This window comes from Aquarana catesbeiana, linkage group LG01 (genome assembly GCF_042186555.1).
Source record: "Aquarana catesbeiana isolate 2022-GZ linkage group LG01, ASM4218655v1, whole genome shotgun sequence".
Taxonomy (NCBI): Eukaryota; Metazoa; Chordata; class Amphibia; order Anura; family Ranidae; genus Aquarana; species Aquarana catesbeiana.
In genome coordinates this window covers 257,505,146-257,528,055 of record NC_133324.1, presented here as the reverse complement: position 1 = coordinate 257,528,055, position 22,910 = coordinate 257,505,146, and the positions used below count along the sequence as shown (strand labels likewise).

Below are 22,910 nucleotides of genomic sequence, written 5' to 3'. Positions count from 1 at the left end.
CAATCAAATAGACGGTGTTCAACCGTCACTACACTGACGCTATCTGAACTGTCCCTACTCTAGCTATACACTAATGTAAAGATTACTAACATGGTCTCACTACACCATACTGAGACTATCTGAGCTGTCCCTACTCTACACTAATGTATGTACGAATGACACAGTCTCACTACACTACAGTGAAACTATCTGAGCTGTCCCTACTCTAGCTGCACACTATGCAAAGCTGAATGATGGTCCTCCTTACTACACTCACACTATCCCTAGACTGGCACTAAACTAATATTCTACACTGACAATTGAAGCAAAATAGCACAGTATAGCAAACTAACTAACTAATAGCACTGAACGGAGCCCTGTTCTATCTCTCTCCATGCCGAAATCACACTGAAAATGCCTGCCATTGAAAGAATACTTTTATACTGTGGGGCGGGAATGAGCCATAATTGGATAAAGTCATGATGATAGTGTCCAATTATGACTCTGACAGTGCTCTCTGCCCTGATTGGCTGAAGCTTTTACTGCTTCAGCCAATCAGGACTTGCAATGTACTGTTCAGCTCCACAATACATTGTGGTTGGTTCGGGGGGCCAGACAAACGGTCAAACGATCCGTCTGTTAAGCTGTTCTCCAAGTGTCCGAACAGCGAAAGTTTGGCCCGAACTTATGCTGGGCCGAACCGTTTGACCATTCCTACTTATAAGTGCCCATCAGTGCAGCTTAAGGCTATGTTTCCACTATTGCGTCCCCAAAGTCGCACGCTTTACACTGCGATTGTGCGTTGCGATTTGTGTTGCGTTTTGTTGCGACTTTAATTACGACTTTGTGCGACTTGGATGTTCTGTGATTTAGTCCTAGTGATGTAATTCCTTATCCTGCTTATTTATTGCCCCTTCCTGTTTGGTTGTCTCGTGTTGTATGTTTGTTAGCAAACATGTTGGCTATGCAGTATGTTGGGTCAGCAGTCATTTTGGCTTCTGTAGCAGCATTTATAGATCAAGAAGAGGAGGATAACCGGAGGAGGAGAAGGCATCGCTTTTGGATACATCCCATCATTGCCCAAAGGGAAGTGAGAGGCCAGTTTGGGGTCCTTTACAATGACCTCCGGGCTCATGATGAAAAATTTTTCAACTATACAAGGATGTCAATTAGAAGGTGAGAACATTTTTTGATGTCAACTTGCAAATGCTGCCAGATATATTTCTCAAAATGTGTATATGCCTGGTCATTATTACTCTTTTTAGTATTTTGAGATTTGAATAGCTCGAAGTGTTAACTAGAACCTAATCAAATTGTTAGAAAAATGTAACTCCATTTGTAAATGTTTGATTTTTACATGGTCAGTGTAGATACTAGCCCTATTTTTTCTCTTTACAGTTTTGATGAATTGTTGGCTTTGCTCTCTAGTCATCTAGAGCGCCAAAACACCAGTTTCAGAAGGAGTATTCCATCTGCTGAAAGACTCATAATAACATTGAGGTAAATGTTCATACCTACTGTTTCTTCTTCTTAACTTCTATGTGGCTTTTGGAGATCCACATCATTCTTTCATCATCTTTACATGCAGTCCAAAAATAACTACTAGCATGTAATTGTGCGTAAGCTTGGTTTTAAAATCTTAACTCTGCCTCTACATCACCTGTGTCTTTCTCCTGCTCCTCTTCTTCCTTCTTCACTTCCTCAGGCACCTCCTTCCTAGCTCTGTTTTTTGGGTTTATTGATGTAGCTTAGTGTCAATATGTATCATTATCCTAAAATGTATGTACTTTTCCATTTTAGGTACCTGGCAACTGGACATTCCTTTTCCAGTTTGCATTTTGAATTTTTGGTTGGCAAAACTACAGTCAGCACTATTGTCCACGAGACCTGCCGAGACATATGGAATGTCCTTAGTGATTTGGTTCTGAAGAAGCCCACTTCCGACGATTGGTGCAAGAAAGCGGAACTTTTCTGGGATCGTTGCAATTTCCCAAATTGTCTAGGGGCAATTGACGGCAAACATATGAGGGTAGTGATGCCCATTGGCAGTGGAACTAAATACTATAATTACAAAAAATATTTTTCTTTTGTCTTACTTGCAGTGGCTGATGCCAATTATTGTTTCAGCTATATAGACATTGGATCATATGGCAGCAGCTCAGACTCAAGTATTTTCCAAAGATCTTCCTTTGGAAGAATGTTGCGGGAAAATGCTCTGGACCTGCCACAGGACTGTCCGTTGCCAGGAACAAATGGGCCGCCAATGCCATTTGTGTTTGTTGGGGATGAGGCCTTTGCTCTCAGTGAGCATCTATTAAGGCCTTATTCAAATCGGTGTTTGAGTGAAGAGAAGCGAATCTTCAATTACCGCTTAACGAGGGCAAGACGAGTGGTAGAATGTTCTTTTGGCATTTTAGCCAACAAGTGGCGTTTGCTCCATACCCCCATTAATTTAAAAATGGAGAATGCAATATCTGCAGTAAAAGCAGCATGTGTTCTTCACAATTTTGTGAGAATTCGTGATGGCTATCTTTTTGAAGATTCCCTCATGCACGATCTGGAAGGTGCACAATGGAGTGCCAGTAGGGGCACCACCAATGGTGCCAGTGTGCGTGAGGGATTCTCATCTTATTTTCTGTCTGCTGCTGGTTCTGTCCCCTGGCAGCAGGATGCCATAGCATAATGTATGTCATGCATTTTCTGTGAATATTATTTTGATGTATGTTATGTTTCAGTGCATCCAAAAGCATAATAACAGGTAGTTTCCTCAAATTAGAAAAAAGGATAAGCCGAAAATGCACAATGTAAACAAAATTATTTTTATTTTATTTTTTTTTGTGCAGGGAAGCACACAAAATTTTTGGGTTATGTGTTTGGGTGAACTACACCATTTTGTTTATTTTTTATCAAGCACAACAAATAGTGAAATAATAAACTATTTCTCTCAGAAAAACACGTAAATAAAATTATTTCAAAAATATAAAAAAATATCTGAATCTTTTTTACAAGACAACTCTTTTTGCAATAAGGCAAAAATAAAGAAATACGTTCCATGAACTTAAAATTACAACAGTTGTTGTTTTGGCCTCCTCAACCAAACAAAAAATAGAGAACAAGTCTTAAACACACCTCAATAATAATTGTAAATTACAATTGCTCGTATGTTTTGTTTTCAGTGGTCCCGGAAACTGAACTATTGGTTGGTCCAGGGAAATCCACTGATGGACCAGGGTAATATTTCCTTGCCAGAAAAGGCGGAACATGACTGGGTGTAGGCTGCCTAAGTTGGTGAGTGGTTGGGGGGCCAAGGGTAGAGGTAGTGGGGTCAGGAATTGGATGCAACATGCGTGGCCTTGAGGGATTCAGTATATTACCATACTGGTCACAGTATGGACGGTTTATTGGTGGAGCATACTGTGTACTTGGAAAGTGAGTGTATTGTTGATAAGGGGGATATTGGGGAAGGGGGGGTTGCATATATGCTGAGGATGTTGTTGGCCCCTCACCCACAAATGATTGAGCAGTTGACATTAAAGCCATCCTGAGTGCATATTTTTTCTCAGGGGGTACCTGTTTACATATGCCTAAAATTACAGTGAGAAATGCTGTGTCTTCACACTGGTTTTCAGCCATTTTAGTGGACATCTGATTGACTACCTCTAAAATTTTATCCATGGGTTTACCAGGCCGGGCACTGACCCTTGAAGACCTTCGCAAAGGCCTAGAGACATTGCTAGGTCCTGGTTCTGCATCCTCCTCATTCATTGAGTTTGATGTTGACCTTGCTTCATCTACGAACAGTTCCTTGTCAACATTGTCTTGGAATTGTTCTTGCTCCTCCTCCTCCGCAGCTTCCTCTGCCTCATCTTCTGCTGCCAAACCCTGTGTGCTGTCTTCCCAGCTTGCTTGGGTTCTGAAATACAAATCACATATTTTTAAAGTAAGCATTACTATTTGATATGTAGAATTCGTAACATATGCCTGCTGATAACTTACTCTCGCATTTCCAACACTGGTTTCAAAAATTCAAGATCTCCGGCATGGGCATATGGGGCTAATCTTTTAGAGCCGGAACCACTCCTTCCTTCTTTTAATTTGCATAAGTACCGGTTGTAGCAGTCTTTGAGACTTCTCCATCGAGTTTGTAACGAGTGCACTACAAAATATAAAGCAAAGTATACATTTTTTAAAACAAATTTAGTCACTGCCTATAGGTCATTCATTTGCTAGGCTGCATAATTGATATGGATGGTGTTAAAACAACCGCTACATATATTACCCATGACACCTACATAATTTGACATGTGCTGGAGGATGTTGACAGGGCCATCTTTAATATTATTTAATATTATTAGGACCGTGGACAAAAATTATTTGCTGGCCCACACACACAGATTTACTTTCCTGCAGCCACAGGTTACAGGAAAGTAACTATATAAATGACACCATCAACACAGATAGTGTTGACATGGGATTACCTCCTGCCAAACCATTGTGATCTCCTGCCAGGAGAAGCGGTCCCCACCAAGAAAAAACAGTGCACACAACCATTGGTTACAGAAAGTGTTAAGCAGCATATATCAACCACTTACTTTTTGTAGAACGTTCTGTGGCTGAGAAAGAGTCCCATGTCTCATAATATATGCGAGCCACCTCCAACCATGCTCTCTCCTTCTTTGCATGATCTTTGTAACCTGGATCTCTGAGGTCATATATTGCCGGACGTTGTCTGACAAGCCTAATAATTTCCTCATTGTCATGCACTTGTCGCTTATTTTTTTTTGCCCTAGGCATGCTTCCTGCTGTCTTCCACACTCACATACATCGATATAAGAAGTGATGTATTTGGGAGGAGCAGAGATCATGTGCTTCCGTAGACTTCCGTGGAAGTCGCAACAAAGTCGCGGTGTCAGACATGTACATACGACTTCATTGCGACTTAATACCTTTCTATGGAGAACAAGTCGCACCGAAGACGGAACAAAGTAGTGCAAGAACCTTTTTTCGAGTCGCTGCGACTTGAGTCGCACCAATGAGAACGGGGACCATTAAAATACATGGGTTTTGACTTGTCATGCGACTTGACATGTGTCAAGTCGCAAAATAAGTCGCACTAGTGGAAACAGAGCCTTAGCGTACATCAATGAAGGAGAAAAATGACCTGTTTGCAAATTTTATAACAAAATAAAAAACTGTTTTGTTTTGTTTTTTCAAAATTCTTGGTCTTTTTTCGTTTTTTTTAACAAAATATAAAAAACTCAGCAGTGATTTAAATACCACCAAGAGAAAGCTCAATTTGTAGGAAAAAAAATGATAAAAATTTAATTTGGGTATCATTCAAAGCGTGGCAGCGCTGAAAGCTAAAAATGGGTCTGGGCAGGAAGGGGATTTAAGTTTCCAGTAAGCAAGTGGTGAAGCTGCCCTTTCGGGGATAGTGCTACATAGGCATTAGGGATGAGCTTCGTGTTCGAGTCAAACCCATGTTCGACTCGAACATCGGCTGTTCGATCGTTCGTCGAATTGTGAACGATATGGGCCGTTCGCGCCAAATTCTTGTGGCGCGTCACGGCCCATAATTCACTGTGGGATCGCAGTGCATTGCTAGCTGATGATTGGCCAAGCATGCACTATGACCCGCATGCTTGGCCAATCACAGCGCCACCTGAACAGAGAGCCGTAATTGGCCAAAGCCAAGGAGGCTTTGGCCAATTATGGCTCAGGGGATTTAGTACACGCCCCACACTATATAAGGCCGCCTGCACGGCGGCCCTGTGTAGTGTGTGTTCCGGCGTTCATTGAGAGAGAGAGAGAGACAGACAGTGACATTTGATTTAAGTTAGATAGATTAGGCAGAACAGTCAGTCAGTTAGCTGCACTTACAGTGTATTGTGTATATATATGCATCCCAGGTGTTGCATATATATATATATACACTGTATTCAGTTTAGCTAGATCCGTTCTTGTTATCTTCCTACTGACAGGCAGGCTTGTCTTGTTACAGTATTTACAGCTACCTGAAGAAAATTACTGGTGTTCCTTTGATCCTATTAGTACCACAGTCAGGCAGCTAGACTATTTACAGTTAGTGCAGTGCGTCCTGCTCACAGTGTTCAGCTAGATCCGTTCCTGTTATCTTCTTACTGACAGGCAGGCTTGTCTTGTTACAGTATATACAGCTACCTGAAGAAAATTACTGGTGTTCTTTTGATCCTATTAGTACCACAGTCAGGCAGCTAGACTATTTACAGTTAGTGCAGTGCGTCCTGCTCACAGTGTTCAGCTAAACCTACAAGTTAGTGTGGTGCGTCCACCTCACAGTGTTCAGCTAGATCCGTTCCTGTTATCTTCTTACTGACAGGCAGGCTTGTCTTGTTACAGTATATACAGCTACCTGAAGAAAATTACTGGTGTTCTTTTGATCCTATTAGTACCACAGTCAGGCAGCTAGACTATTTACAGTTAGTGCAGTACGTCCTGCTCACAGTGATCAGCTAAACCTACAAGTTAGTGGGGTGTGTCCTGCTCACAGTGTTCAGCTAAACCTACAAGTTAGTGTGGTGCGTCCTGCTCACAGTGTTCAGCTAGATCCGTTCCTGTTATCTTCCTACTGACAGGCAGGCTTGTCTTGTTACAGTATATACAGCTACCTGAAGAAATTACTGGTGTTCTTTTGATCCTATTAGTACCACAGTCAGGCAGCTAGACTATTTACAGTTAGTGCAGTGCGTCCTGCTCACAGTGTTCAGCTAAACCTACAAAAGTTAGTGGGGTGCGTCCTGCTCAGTGTTCAGCTAAACCTTCAAGTTAGTGCGGTGCGTCCTGCTCACAGTGTTCAGCTAGATACGTTCCTGTTATCTTCTTACTGACAGGCAGGCTTGTCTTGTTACAGTATATACAGCTACCTGAAGAAAATTACTGGTGTTCTTTTGATCCTATTAGTACCACAGTCAGGCAGCTAGACTATTTACAGTTAGTGCAGTGCGTCCTGCTCACAGTGTTCAGCTAAACCTACAAAAGTTAGTGGGGTTCATCCTGCTCAGTGTTCAGCTAAACCTTCAAGTTAGTGCGGTGCGTCCTGCTCACAGTGTTCAGCTAAACCTACAAGTTAGTGGGGTGCGTCCTGCTCACAGTGTTCAGCTAAACCTACAAGTTAGTGTGGTGTGTCCACCTCACAGTCTTCAGCTAAACCTACAAGTTAGTGCAGTGCGTCCTGCTCACAGTGTTCAGCTAGATCCGTTCCTGTTATGTTCTTACTGACAGGCAGGCTTGTCTTGTTACAGTATATACAGCTACCTGAAGAAAATTACTGGTGTTCTTTTGATCCTATTAGTACCACAGTCAGGCAGCTAGACTATTTACAGTTAGTGCAGTGCGTCCTGCTCACAGTGTTCAGCTAAACCTACAAAAGTTAGTGGGGTGCATCCTGCTCAGTGTTCAGCTAAACCTTCAAGTTAGTGCGGTGCGTCCTGCTCACAGTGTTCAGCTAAACCTACAAGTTAGTGGGGTGCGTCCTGCTCACAGTGTTCAGCTAAACCTACAAGTTAGTGTGGTGTGTCCACCTCACAGTCTTCAGCTAAACCTACAAGTTAGTGCAGTGCGTCCTGCTCACAGTGTTCAGCTAGATCCGTTCCTGTTATGTTCTTACTGACAGGCAGGCTTGTCTTGTTACAGTATATACAGCTACCTGAAGAAAATTACTGGTGTTCTTTTGATCCTATTAGTACCACAGTCAGGCAGCTAGACTATTTACAGTTAGTGCAGTGCATCCTGCTCACAGTGTTTAGCTAAACCTACAAGTTAGTGGGGTGCGTCCTGCTCACAGTGTTCAGCTAAACCTACAAGTTAGTGTGGTGCATCCACCTCACAGTGTTCAGCTAGATCCGTTCCTGTTATCTTCTTACTGACAGGCAGGCTTGTCTTGTTACAGTATATACAGCTACCTGAAGAAAATTACTGGTGTTCTTTTGATCCTATTAGTACCACAGTCAGGCAGATAGACTATTTACAGTTAGTGCAGTGCGTCCTGCTCACAGTGTTCAGCTAAACCTACAAGTTAGTGTGGTGCGTCCACCTCACAGTGTTCAGCTAGATCCGTTCCTGTTATCTTCTTACTGACAGGCAGGCTTGTCTTGTTACAGTATATACAGCTACCTGAAGAAAATTACTGGTGTTCTTTTGATCCTATTAGTACCACAGTCAGGCAGCTAGACTATTTACAGTTAGTGCAGTGCGTCCTGCTCACAGTGTTCAGCTAAACCTACAAGTTATTGGGGTGCGTCCTGCTCACAGTGTTCAGCTAAACCTACAAGTTAGTGTGGTGCGTCCACCTCACAGTGTTCAGCTAAACCTACAAGTTAGTGGGGTGCGTCCTGCTCACAGTGTTCAGCTAAACCTACAAGTTAGTGGGGTGCGTCCACCTCACAGTGTTCAGCTAAAGCTACCTGTAGAAGGTTGATGGTGTTCTCATACTACAGGCAGGCAGTTGATTTTGCTAGCTGCAGTATCAGTACATATATATATATATATATATATATATATATATATATATATATATATACATATCCCAGCTTAGTGCAGCTACAGGCCATTAGTATGTCTGGAAGGCCAAGAAGGAGAGGCAGACAGTCACAAGCCAACAAGAGAGGGCAAGCAGGCTCTGTGTCTAGTGCTGGTCATGGAGACGGTGCATCCTCATCAGCATGTGGCCGTGGGACACGCTTGGGCTTTTTTTCGGCAGCTGGCCGTGTTGAGCCACAACATGCGGAAGACTTGGTCGAGTGGATGACCAAGCCGTCCTCATCCTCCTCATCCTCTCTCACCCATGCCCAGGGTACTTTGTCTGGCAAAGCAGCGGCCTCTTCCCTCGGCTCAATGTCATCAGTGACTCCTTCCCTAGCCCCACCATGTCCTCCTGAGGAGTCCCTCGAACTGTTTGACCACAGTGTTGGGCACATGCTCCAGGAGGATGCCCAGCGTTTGGAAGGCTCTGATGATGATACTGAGCTCGATGAAGGCAGTAACATGAGCGCAGACAGAGGGGGTGCCAAAGAAGGACAGCAATCTGGCATTCATGCTCCCCCTGCTGCAGCATACTGCCAGGTTTGCTCCAGTGATGAGGAGGGAGGGGATGATGAGGTCACTGACTCAACGTGGGTGCCTGATAGGAGAGAGGAGGAGGAGGCGGCACATCACCAACGAGGCAGGATGCCCTCCAGGGGCCAGCCTAAGGGCAGCACATTGACTGCATCATACCCCAAAGCTCCACATGTGCAGGGCGCAGTCTCTGCGTGTTATTCAAAAAGTTCTTTGGTGTGGGCCTTTTTTGAGACGAGTGCATCAGATCGCACCGCTGCTATTTGCAACATATGTCTCAAGCGTATCTTGCGTGGCCAAAACATCTCCCGTTTGGGTACCACATGCTTGACCAGACATATGTTGACCTGCCATGCAGTTCGTTGGCAAGCGTATCTAAAAGACCCACACCAAAGAACAAAGAGGACCTCTCCTTGCTCCTCATCAGCTGAGATCTCCAACCCCACTATACCTTCAGTCCTCTCTGAGACCTGCACTGAGAGGAATGAAGGTGTAGAATTAGGTGTGTCACAGCCAAGTACTTGTGGGCAATCTGCTTTTGGTACACCGACGTCAGATTGTACCAGGCAAATTTCCCTGCCCCAGCTGCTGCACCGCCGAAAGAAGTTTGCTCCCAGCCATCCACATGCGCAGCGGTTGAATGCTAGCTTGGCAAAATTGCTAGCACTTCAACTGCTGCCTTTTCAGTTGGTAGACTCTGCCCCCTTCCGTGAGTTTGTGGAATGTGCGGTTCCTCAGTGGCAGGTACCTAAACGCCATTTTTTCTCACGGAAGGCGATTCCGGCTCTCTACCGGCATGTGGAAGGCAATGTCCATGCCTCGCTGGACAGGGCGGTCAGCGGTAAGGTGCATATTACCGCTGACTCATGGTCCAGCAGGCATGGACAGGGACGTTACTTAAGTTTCACGGCGCATTGGGTGACTCTGCTGGCAGCTGGGAAGGATGCAGGACAAGGTGCAGTAGTGTTGGAGGTTGTTCCGCCACCACGCCTCCAAAATGCTAATGATTGTGACACACCTCTCTCCTCCACCCCTCCTCTTCTTCTTCCTCCATGGCCTCTTCCTGTGCTTTGTCCTCGGAACCAGCGATGCTCTGTAGCCATTCAAGGGGCTACGCAAGTACGCAGGCCAAAAGATGCCATGCGGTGCTTGAGTTGGTGTGCTTGGGGGACAGGAGCCACACTGGGGCAGAGGTTCTGTCAGCTCTGCAGGGGCAGGTTCAGAGGTGGTTGACGCCACCCCAACTTAAGGCAGGAATGGTGGTTTGCGACAATGGCACCAACCTCCTCTCTGCCCTCCGACAGGGACAAATGACCCATGTGCCCTGTTTGGCTCACGTCCTTAACTTGGTGGTGCAGCGGTTCTTGGGCAGGTACCCGGGCTTACAGGATGTCCTGAGGCAGGCCAGGAAAGTCTGTGTGCATTTCCGCCGGTCATATAATGCCAGTGCTCGGCTGACGGACCTCCAAAAGGAGTTTAACCTGCCCAAGAACCGCCTAATCTGTGACATGCCCACCAGGTGGAACTCAACGTTGGCCATGCTGCAGCGGCTGCACATGCGGCAGAGGGCCATCAATGAGTACCTGTGCGACTATGGCACCAGGACAGGGTCAGGGGAGCTTGGTTTTTTTCCCCACGCCAGTGGGCCATGATCAGGGATGCATGCACTGTCCTGTCACCATTTGAGGAGGCCACGAGGATGGTGAGCAGTGACAGTGCATGCATCAGTGACACTGTCCCCCTTGTCCACCTGTTGGAGCACACGCTGCGTGGAATAATGGACAGGGCACTTGAGGCAGAACAGAGGCAGGAAGAGGAGGACTTCCTTAGCTCTCAAGGCCCCCTTTATCCAGACAGTGTTTCTGCATGCCCGCCGATCACACAGGAAGAGGAGGAGGAGGAGGAAGATTGTGTCAGTATGGAGGTGGAGCCTGGCACTCAGCATCAGCAGCAGTCTTTAAGGGATCAGTCCCAAGAAACACATGGACTTGTACGTGGCTGGGAGGAGGTGGCTGCGGACCATGTCGTCCTTAGTGACCCAGAGGACTCCGGACCAAATGCCTCAGCAAACCTACGCTGCATGGCCTCCCTGATCCTGCAAAGCCTGCGTAAGGATCCTCGTATTCGTGGTATCAAGGAGAAGGACCAATACTGGCTGGCAACCCTCCTTGATCCACGTTACAAGGGTAAGGTTGCGGACCTTATCTTGCCATCGCAGAGGGAGCAGAGGATGAAACATCTTCGGGAAGCCTTGCAGAAAGGTCTGTGCAACGCGTTCCCAGAGACTGGGAGGTTACAAACTCCTGTTTCTGGACAACGTGTTGCTGAGGCTTCGGTCAGTCAAAGAAGGAGCGGTGGAGAAGGTGGCCGTCTGACCGATGCGTTCAGACAATTTTTTGGTCCGCAGCCCCAAGGTATGATCGGTTCCAGCAACCATCGCCAGCGTCTGTTTTACATGGTGCAGGAATACCTAGGGCAAGATCAGACTTGGACACCTTTCCCACCGAAAATCCTCTGGGTTACTGGGTCTTGAGGATGGATCACTGGCCAGAGCTTGCAGAGTATGCAATTGAGCTACTGGCCTGTCCTGCATCCAGCGTTCTTTCGGAACGCACATTCAGTGCTGCTGGAGGCTTTGTAACCGATCACAGGGTGCGTCTGTCCACCGACTCGGTCGATCGACTGACCTTCATAAAAATGAATCAGTCTTGGATCACCACCAGCTACCAAGCACCTGATGCTGATGTAACCGAATAATTTTTTTTTAAATCTCAGATCCCTTCAAAGACTGCCTATGCTGATGCTGAGTGACTATCCCTGAGTAATTATCCTCTTCTTCCTCAATCATCACACTGATAGCTTGAAAGAACATTTTTGGTTCTGGGCGCCACCACCAATGCCTAAGGCCCAATTTTTCAGCCCCTGTTTAACAGGGGCGTGTGATTACAATTTTTGATGCAATACTTTGCAGCAGGGCTCGTTCCTGCGTTCCAACTAGAGTGTCTGTGAGGGGTTGCAGTGTTGTGGCACCAGCACCAGTGCCTAAGGCCCAATTTTTCTGCCCCTGTTTAACAGGGGCGTGTAATTACAATTTTTGATGCAATACTTTGCAGCAGGGCTCGTTCCTGCATTCCAACTAAAGTGTCTGTGAGGGGTTGCAGTGTTGTAGCACCAGCACCAGTGCCTAAGGCCCAATTTTTCTGCCCCTGTTTAACAGGGGCGTGTAATTACAATTTTTGATGCAATACTTTGCAGCAGGGCTCGTTCCTGCGTTCCAACTAGATTGTATGTGAGGGGTTGCAGTGTTGTAGCACCAGTGCCTAAGGCCCAATTTTTCTGCCCCTGTTTAACAGGGGCGTGTAATTACAATTTTTGATGCAATACTTTGCAGCAGGGCTCGTTCCTGCGTTCCAACTAGAGTGTCTGTGAGGGGTTGCAGTGTTGTGGCACCAGCACCACCACCACCACCACCACCAAAGGCACAATTTTTCTGCCCCTGTTCAACAGGGGCATGTAATTACAATTCTTGATCTAATATTTCACAGCAGGGCCCATTTCTGCACCCACCAGGAGCGAGTGAGGACTTACAGTGTTGTGGCACCAGCACCACCACCACCACCAAAGGCCCAGTTTTTCTGCCCCTGTTCAACAGGGGCATGTAATTACAATTCTTGATCTAATATTTCACAGCAGGGCCCTGTGAGGGCTTACGTTGTTGTGGCCACAACAACACCTAAGGCCCAAATTTATGCTGAGTATATAGGGCAGGCCCCTACTTTCAAACATCTAACTTACAAACGACTCCTACTTGCAAACGGAAGGAGACAACAGGAAGTGAGATGAAATCTACCCCAGGAAGGGAAATTCTCTCCTGTAAGTGTTAATATGGGAAAAACATTTCTCGTTTCCACTGATGCTTTCCAATCCTTGTTCCACAAAAAAACCCAAATTTTCAAAAAACATTTGTCATTGGGACAAAAAGTGAGGTGAAATCTTCTAAAGAGGAGGAAAGACAGCAAAACAAATGTCACAGGGGTGATAACCCTTCCCTATGTTTTCCAAAAAGCTTAAAAAAGATTTTTTGGCTGGAGCTAAACACGTTCAAAATGTACCCGTTCAAAATGACAAACAGATTCTACTTAACAACAAACCTACAGTCCCTGTCTTGTTTGCACCGCCTGTATACTGCTGTTCAGAGTATATAGAGCCTTGTGGCCCCACACCTTTCCTTATTTTAATTTGGGTGCGGGGTTCCCCTTAATATCCATACAAGACCCAAAGGGCCTGGTAATGGACTGGGGGGTACCCATGCTGTTTGTCTCACTGATTTTCATCCATATTGCCAGGACCCGACATTACATTAAACCCGCAAGCAGTTTTAAATGAGATTTTTTCCTTTAAAATGACATTTGGTGCAGGGACTGTTCTAAACACGGGAAACACGCTCCACTTTACAGGCATACTATAGACACCCCCCAGGTACGATAGTTAAAGGAATATTTAACTTTTTTTTTTTTTTACTTTAACCATCATTAAAATCACTGCTCCCAAAAAAACGGCAGTTTTTAAAAGTTTTTTTTGCATTGATACATGTCCCCTGGGGTAGGACCCGGGTCCCCAAATCCTTTTTAGGACAATACCATGCAAATTAGCCTTTAAAATGAGCACTTTTGATTTGGAATGTTCGAGTCCCATAGACGTCAATGGGGTTCTAACGCTCGTGCGAATTTTCGGTCCGTTCGCAGGTTCTGGTGCGAACCGAACCGGGGGGTGTTCGGCTCATCCCTAACAGGCATGCAATTTAATCTAATGATTGCCATGAAGATCTTGACCAAGACCAAAATGAAGGATGATTTGGCTCAGTTAAGGAAAGTAAAGGGTGTTTTTCTTTCTACTTATGAGGCCTGTACATCACATAGTAACTGGATTTGGAACTTGCTTGGACTGTCCTACAAGAGCCTTTAGTACTTTATTTCCTAACCCCATGAAAACAATAAACCAAAAATGTAAACCCTGCGCTTGCTCAAAGTTTAGCAGCTAACACAAGAAACAGATTATTTGTTCAAAACCACATGTGCATCAAAGTGTAGCGCTATTGTGTTACGTTAAATAGCCTCAAATGACTTGAACATAAGAACTGTGAAAATTGTATATAGATAAATACAGTTAAAAATGTATGTAAAATGTCACCTCTATACGTCTCTCGACTCGAGAGACGTATAGAGGTGACATTGCTGGAACTAGCAGCAGAAAAGATTTCCATCGTTGTGGACCTTCAAGGCTCTTCTTCCATTGCCGGTGGCAATACAAGCACATTTGACTCATAGAACGTATGTTCTTTTGGGTCCACAGTCTCTGGTAAGCCTGCAATTCACTTGGGTGGTAGTACTATCACAAATTACCTTTCATCTAACCTATTGGTCACTCACAAGGTGAACAGGACTGCCCTATTTTGTATATGGACTGCGAATAATCACTACACAGAAGTGAATATATTTTTGAGACCACTAGAGACTTTATTATTTTACTATATACATTTTTCATTGTATTTATCTATATACAATTTTCACAGTTCCTAACCCCATGAACACATCATGGGTTGAACTGCATTTTATCATATGAGTGTCATACTGAAAAGTTTTCTAAATCTTTACATGTCTGTTTTACAAGTTTTGGAATCCAACATGTGTCTTTCTCTGATGATTTCAGTCTAGTTAATATTGCCTTTTTATTTTGCTCTTTTCTTAGTCATGCTTTTTAAATTTTGGATGTCCTGTTGGTCACATTACAAACCTAGTGAGGTGTCTTGTGGGAGACGAGCTCCAAGGAGCAGGAAACTCAAAGCAAGAAACAAGCTTCTTATGTTTGAAGTGTGATAAATCATAATGAGATTTTCAAACAGGAGCGTGGCCCAGTTTAAAACAATGAATGCTGATTGCTTATAGCTTAATCCAAAATACAAAGAATGTTATGCAACCTGTCTGTGCCAGGGCTATTGGTAATTTCATTACACGCTGTGTTTAATGTGGAGAAAAAATACAGCCATTTGTTTAATGTTACATTTATTGTACAAATTGGTCTGCATGTCTAAGAGGTGGAACGGGGTGCATTCCTAGAACTTTGGTTCTAATACACACTAAGAATTGGAAAATAGTTTTCTTGTAAAAAAAAAGAATTGGAAAATAGCAAAAAGCAGAAGGAAGAAACATTAGGGAGTTCCATAGGACAGATAATGCATATAAATAATTTTCAAATCTGCATCTAAACGCAAAACAAAATTCTAATATAGTGTAGCTTACCAGTCCTTAGATGTGATGGCTGTATTCGTTTTCAGCCCCTATTCATCTATTCCCTTGGTGCTTTTGCTGGTACCACACTTCCAATGTGCTGTACGTCGTCCTAGGGTGACAATGCTCACTTACCGTACTCTATCTAGGCAGCATTGTCACCCAAGGACAGGACTAAAGGTACCTCCCCTCTTCTCCTTTCTATGACATAGAGAGTTCTCATAGATTGCTGGGAACAATGTAACTAAAACCAACGTGAAAGAATTCATACGGTCGTTGTACAAAAGTTTGTTGACTCTACATGTTTCGCCATAATCATGGCTTCTTCAGGAGCTATGTAAGACTGTATGTACAGTATCACTATAAATAAACAAAAAATATTTATTCTAAATAAACAAAATAAAAAATTAAATTAAAATATAATACACATAGAGACCATATGAGGTTGAAAAATCTACATAAGTACACAACAGAAATACAATCTTATAAATATAGGTCATCTGATGAGTGAACTCTCACCCCCAATAAAATAAATGTATTTGCTAGATTATACCTTCCCCAAACCAAAAGTGCTGGTTATATTCCAGATAAAGTTTTCAGTCTATCCAGAACTGCTGCTGTAATCAATTAAAATTCAAAACACAATTCAAACATAACTTAAACTAGGTGATTAAAAAAATGGAAACTGTTTGGTATGCATTCTAAAATTGCACCCTAAACCAAAAAAAATCAATTGAGTAAAAAATGTAATACGCAGACAATTTCCCCTTTTTAAAGGTTATCTTTTATTGTTTAAGTAAAACTTATTTTCAATGTATACATTTATGAATGGCTACATTTCATTCATAAAACCTTGGGGTGTCCTGTTGATTGTATAAAAATTATCTCACCACACAGTAAAGTGGCTGTATAGTCTTTTTTTGAACTTTTACCTACAGGTAAGCCTATAATAAGGCTTACCTGTAGGTAAAATTAATATCTCCTAAACCTGTACGGTTTAGGAGATATTTATTTTTCATGCAGCCGCTGACGTCATGCAGCGCATGCGCTGAATGAATGAATGAATGATTTGTAAAGCGTTGCAATGCGAACTGAATCGCCTCAAGGCGCTGTTAAGGCCCAGCTGAAGGTCCGGCAGAACTTCCAGACCTTGCCAGGAAAAAGACATATCACGGCTTCGGCCACTCACAGCGCCAGAGCTTCGATACCTGGAAGACAAGCCGAGGCAACATGTCAGCTCCCTCGGCGTGGATAGGGTGAGATACCGGCGCCTCATTCTAAGGTGAGTATTTCATAATGAGCTAGTATGCACATGATTTTAAACTCACAAGATTGTAGAGATTACAGTGCATGTAAAATGGTATAGGAAGTTCATCCACTCCTGGGGGAAGGCGGTCGGCTCGCAGGTGGAGGTGCAGCTGATGTTCCCGGCTGTGCTGGTGGCTCCCAAAGCTGCCTGGTTCTCAGATTCGGCTCAGGGGCGGCTGGACACGTCACTTCCGAATAGTGAGAGAGTGGGGAGGAGCACGCATTCGGAGCATGCATGCTCCTTCATCAAGCAATCGCAGGGGCCATGTTAGAAGAGGTTTTTATAGTCCATTCAGCCAGGGGATGCTGATATGGTGCCATGGCAACTGCTCATGGGAAGGGCTTCTAATTACAGAATGAACACTGGTGTGTCAGGCTGGATTGGACTGATCAAGCTAATGTGAACAAAGATGAGCTTTTTATACATAGCAATGAAGGTAATACAGGGATAAAAAAGAGGGTTTTTTTTTATAAAAGACTTTTTTATATATAACAAGATAAAATTAAAAATGATTTGATCTAGAAGTAGCTGAAATGGGAGATAGGTGAACTGAGGTAAAGAAAAATGTATATGACTAAATGAGTAAAGGTAAAAATTAAAAATAAATATAAATATGGACATGAAAATAAAGGATACAAATAAAAATAAACACATTTATTTTGTCTGATGTTTTCTGGACCATATGAGTGCAGAGTCACTGAGGAGCTTTTAAATTTGTGCTTATGTCATCTTCATGTTCTATGTCAGCACCCCCACCTCCAATATACTGCGGGCGACTGGCCTGTGTAGACAAAGCAACATACCCATACGTCGCTACCTACTCATGGGTTTAGGGTGCATGCATGCATGTCCCCCACCCAGCACCTGCTGTGATTGTACACAGTGGGAACCTGTCAACAAGTCCTAGCCAATGATATACTGTCAGGACCTGCTGATTGGCTGTGTCCAATCACAGCCAAGAGCTCTGTACAGAGTGATCTGTCAGTTTCTCATCTCTGCAAAGCATGGATGAGAAACTGAGAGATCTAGTAGTAAAAGAAGCATAATTTACACACATTACACATAGTTAGGCACACATTTAACCCCTTAATTGCCCTAGATGTTAAACCCTTCCCAGCCAGTGTCATTAGTACAGTGACAGTGTATAGTGTTATCACTGACCACTGTATTAATGTCACTTGTGAGTGGCAATTAGTCAGTTCCCCAAACGTCAGTTAGTTTCAGATTCCCTGCCGTACTATCGTGGTCCCATTATAAGTCGCTGATCACCGCCATTAGTAGTATAAAAAAACTAGAAAAATAATAAGAAAAATAATGTTCCAGTAAATATACACCATGGTTTGTAGGCACTATAACTTTCACGTAAACCAATCAATATACACTTATTGATTTTTTTTTTTTATCAAAAACATGCAGCAGAATACATTTTGGCCAAAATGTATGTAGAAATGTGATTTTCTTTTTTTTTTATTCAAATAGGTTTTTGTTTGGGCTTCCACATACATAAGTACAAAAACATTATACCATATTGTCAATGAGTAACATTTTCTATATTGTATATATAGCAATAAAAGGAACTGTTGATTTCTATAGTAAACTGTGTTTATCAATGAGATTAGTTAGTAACATATATAGTATCTTATATTGATCTTATTAAACATCCATAAAACTGTTTAAGTTTTCCAAAGAGACCAGTTAAAGCGGGGGTTCACCCACACCGCCAAAAAAAAAAAATATTAAAAGCCAGCAGCTACAAATACTGCAGCTGCTGACTTTTAATACATGGCCACTTACCTGTCCCGGGGTCCAGCGATGTCGGCAGGGGACGCCGAGAACCCGCTCAGTTCTCGGCAGCTGCCGCCGCCATCCTAGGTGAGGGAATCAGGAAGTGAAGCGTTGCGGCTTCACTTCCCGGTTCCCTACTGCGCATGCGCGAGTCGCGCTGCGCGTCCCAAGTGGTCCCCGCTCTCTGCTGGGAGCTGTGTGTTCCCAGCAGACAGCGCGGTGGGGACGGGAAAAGGCATAGACTCCCATGGGAGTCTATGCCGGAAGTGGGTGCAAATACCTGTCTTAGACAGGTATCTGCACCCCCCTCCCCCCTGAAAGGTGCCAAATGTGACACCGGAGGGGGGGAGGGTTCCGAAAAGCGGAAGTTCCATTTTTGTGTGGAACTCCGCTTTAAGCTCAAATTTAGCTTAGTTTCGGTCTTTATACGCAAGTATTTTTTCGTATTTAGCTATTACGTTGACCTGTCTGATAATTTCCCTGACGTTAGGTTCTTCATTCGATTTCCATTTGAGCATTATAGCGAGCAGCCATAATTATCTGCATTGCTATTGATCTGACGCGTGGAATAGCGTCATATTAATACCTAGGAGGGCTTGTTCAATGTTTGGTTTCGTAAAGTAGCCGGTAACCTTGGAGATTAGGTTAAAAACTTCTGCCCAAAAGCTACAAAGATGCAGACAAGATCACACCATATGGGTTAGAGTGCCTACCTGACCACATCCTCTACAGCAGAGGTTTGAGTTAGTGTCAGAAAATTTTGCTACAATATATGGGGTGTAGTGCCATCTCAGAAGGAATTTTTGTGCCAATTCCCAATAGTTAGAGCAGCGAGAGTATTGGTAGGTGCACTTAATTGCTCCAAGCCATTTGGGTAGGGGAGACTTATTGTCTATCCTTCTCCAGTTGGCACCAAGGTTTTAGTGGAGCACAACTAAACCAATTTTTGAGTTGGTCTAATAAGGAGGCCATGTAGTAGTCTTTCAGGACACGAATGCCCATAACTCCCATCAGTTTATGGTTCTGTTGTATTTGTGGGGAGCATCTAAATTTGCTACCTGCCCAAATAAATTGAGATTTAGGGCTTCGTGCACTTTTGGGAGTGAATGGGCTGGATCAGTTAGAGTCAGTATTAGGTCATCAGTGAACAGTGAGATGACATGGTGGGAATTCTGTGAAGGAATACCTCTTATATTGGGATTCATTTTAATTTTTTCTGCTAAAGGTTCCATGATTAGAGCGAAAATTAGCAGAGATAAAGGGCATCCCTGTCATGTGTTGCCTTCTGTGAATACATAGGTGGAGGGAGAAGAGTATAGGGCTGAGATAGCCAATTGTATTGGACCTTTTATACCAAATTTTTCAAGAACCCTATAAAGGAAGCCCCAACTCTGTCAAAAGCCTTCTTTGCATCTAACGCTAGGAGCAGAGAAGGCTTTTTGGATTGTTCCATTATGTGCAAAAGATTAACCATCCTGACGCCCAGAAACAAACACCACCTGATCTGGATTGATCAAACTCGGAAGAATTGTCGCCAATCTATTAGCTATCAGTTTGGCATATACCTTCATGTCTACTTTTATTAAAGAGATAGGTCTAAAATTCTGTGACACATTCGGTTCTTTACTCAGTTTAGGTATAGTAATAATGGTAGCTGTTAACATTGCAGTAGGAAAGTTGGCTCTGGACATAGCGGTATTAAAGACCTGGAGTAAATGTGGTGATAGTGTAGTACTGAATAATTGGCAATACTCTGAGGAATAACCATCAGGTCCTGGAGATTTATTTTTGGGTAAACTTTTGATCAGTTTTTCTATTTCTGGTATTGAAAATGGGTGATTGAGTTGGGATAGATCTGTTTGAGGGAGTGTAGGTAAGGACACTGATGCTAAAAATTCTGAGATAATTTTATCCAAAGGTTTGGGAGTATCGATGTTGTTTTCTAAATTGTAAAGTAATTCGTAGTAATCCGTGAAATCATCTACAATTTATTTTGGGTTAAATACTTTGTTGCCTGTTTTGGGATTGTAAATATAATTAATTTTTTTAGCTGGGTGGCTAAGAATTTTCCAGCTCTGTTGCCATATCGGTAAGACTGAGCTTTTAAAGCTTGAATAGATTTATTGTGTTGGGAGAGTAATAGGGACCCAAAATCTTGTCTGGCTTGAAAAAGTTGTTCACGGATGGTTTGTGAAGTAGAGTTTTTATTGCTATCTTCTAAGTGAGTTATGGTGGATAAAAGGTCGCTTTGTCCATTGCCATTTAAATTTAGCAGTTTGTTGTATAAGTAGACCTCTAATATACACCGTATGGGAGTTCCATAACATGAAGGGATCCTCAACCGAAGGGGCATTAAGTTTGAAGAATTCTTTTAGTGCTGACAGAATTTGTGTTCTATTTTCTGGTTGGGACAAAGTGTAAATGTCATTGCGCCATCGGTTTTCCCTTGTTTCAGTACGAAGATCCCCCACAGTTATGGAAACTGGGGCGTGGTCAGACCACGGGATGTAATGAATGTCCAATTTGGTGACCTTTTAAAGCAGAAATTTGTCCACTAAAAATAAGTCTATCTGAGACTTTGAGTGATGAGCATTGGAGAAAAAAGTAAAATCCCTTTCGGAAGAATGTTGGCATCTCCAGATGTCAAATAGATCAGAGAAAGTGATGAAATGAGCCAAAATTGCTCTACATTTCGGATGGCACTTGTCGCCAGAACGATCCAGATTAGTGTTCAGGGTGGCATTGAAATATCTACATAAGACTAGGGAGGGTTATTTACTAAAGGAGAATCCACTTTGCACTACAAAGGCACTGCAAATGCACTTGAAAGTGCAGTGAAAGTGCACTTGGAAGTGCAGTCGCTGTAGATCTGAGGGGGGCATGCAAGATAAATAAAAAACAGCATTTTAGCTTGCACATGATTGGATGATAAAATCAGCAGAATTTCCCCTAATTTACTAAAGGAGAATCCACTTTGCACTACAAAGGCACTGCAAATGCACTTGAAAGTGCAGTGAAAGTGCACTTGAAAGTGCAGTCGCTGTAGATCTGAGGGGGGCATGCAAGATAAATAAAAAACAGCATTTTAGCTTGCACATGATTGGATGATAAAATCAGCAGAGTTTCCCCTAATTTCAGATCTTCCCCTCAGATCTACAGCGACTGCACTTCGAAGCACACTTTCAAGTGCACTTGCAGTGCAAAGTGGATTTGCCTTTAGTAAATCAACCCCAAGATGTCCTTTTCGCAGGAGACTTTTTTCCAGATTTTGTTTAGAAAGAAAATTTGTTTGGTATTGGGAAGGTATAAGTTAACAATTATGCATTTAACCTTGTTTATTTCACAAACTAGGATTATTAACCTGCCCGACGTGTCCGTGTGGACATCCAGTTGAGCAAATTGAATAGAGTCCTTGATGGCAATGGCCACGCCTCTTTTTTTTGAGGGACCATTTGCCAAAAATATGTGAGGAAATTGGTGATGTCGAAAGGTCGGTGGTTTACGGGAGTCGAAGTGAATGTCCTGGTAATATATTATGTCACATTTAAGGCTGCAGACTTCTTTCCAAGCCATTTTGTATGGGCTATTTAAGCCTTTTCCATTTAGTGTAAAGATTTTAAAGGCCATGGTTAGCTAGTAGTTGGTCATGCGGTATGTTATGTTGTTGGATTACAAGTAAAGTTGATAACTTGCAGCAAAAAGGAGTTACCTGATTGATGAGATCACTGGAAGCTGAAGACAAAACTTTGGTGGTTGGTGAGTAGGTTGACAGGATAGATGAAAAGAACTGTCAGATGTGCTCCTGGATATTGAAGGTCTATACTTGGAAAACTGTACCAAAAATATTGTCAAAACAAGAACAAAAGAACAAAAGGTAAAAACAGACGATTCTGAACTTGAATCTGTGCGGAAATTTACCCGCTCAAATGGTGGGGTCAAAAAGAGTGAAACAAGTGGCATTCTCCTGGGTTGCCAGAGATTTGGTGAGTTATATTCTAGGGGATAAAGCACAGGTATTAGCCTGCCTCAGCATCTTTTAAACTCCATGGTTAGCTAGTAGTTGGTCGTGCGGTATGTTATGTTGCTGGATTAGAAGTGAAATTGATAACTCCTGGATATTGAAGGTCTATACTTGGAAAACTGTACCAAAAATATTGTCAAAAAAAGAACAAAAGGTAAAAACCAACGATTCTGAACTTGAATCTGTGCAGAAATTTACCTGCTCAAATGGTGGGGTCAAAAAGAGTGAAACAAGTGGCATTTTCCTAGGTTTTCAGAGATTTGGTAAGTTATATTCTAGGGGATAAAGCACAGGTATTAGCCTGCCTCAGCGTCAGATTCACCACAAGTGGAGGAAGGAGAGTTAGGGGGTTCTTCATCTGTTGGATCTTGAGGATCCAAGATATGCCATTTCTGCAATAGGCGTATTCCTTCTTTTACAGTAGTGACCATGTGGT

General features: G+C 43.1%; 2 protein-coding genes across 2 annotated transcripts in view; one reads left to right on the top strand and one right to left on the bottom strand.

The window, feature by feature from the left end:
• LOC141140649 (transmembrane protein 132D-like) overlaps nt 1–22,910 on the top strand; it is a 1,563,515-nt gene that overhangs the window by 877,189 nt on the left and 663,416 nt on the right. The window lies entirely within an intron of this gene.
• Nucleotides 1,286–4,067, bottom strand: LOC141140661 (uncharacterized). Its single transcript, XM_073628064.1, has 2 exons — nt 3,976–4,067; nt 1,286–3,892 (listed from the first exon to the last, which is right to left on the bottom strand). The coding sequence occupies exons 1-2, from the start codon at nt 3,981–3,983 to the stop codon at nt 3,127–3,129; spliced, it is 774 nt and encodes a 257-aa protein (XP_073484165.1). The 5' UTR covers nt 3,984–4,067; the 3' UTR covers nt 1,286–3,126.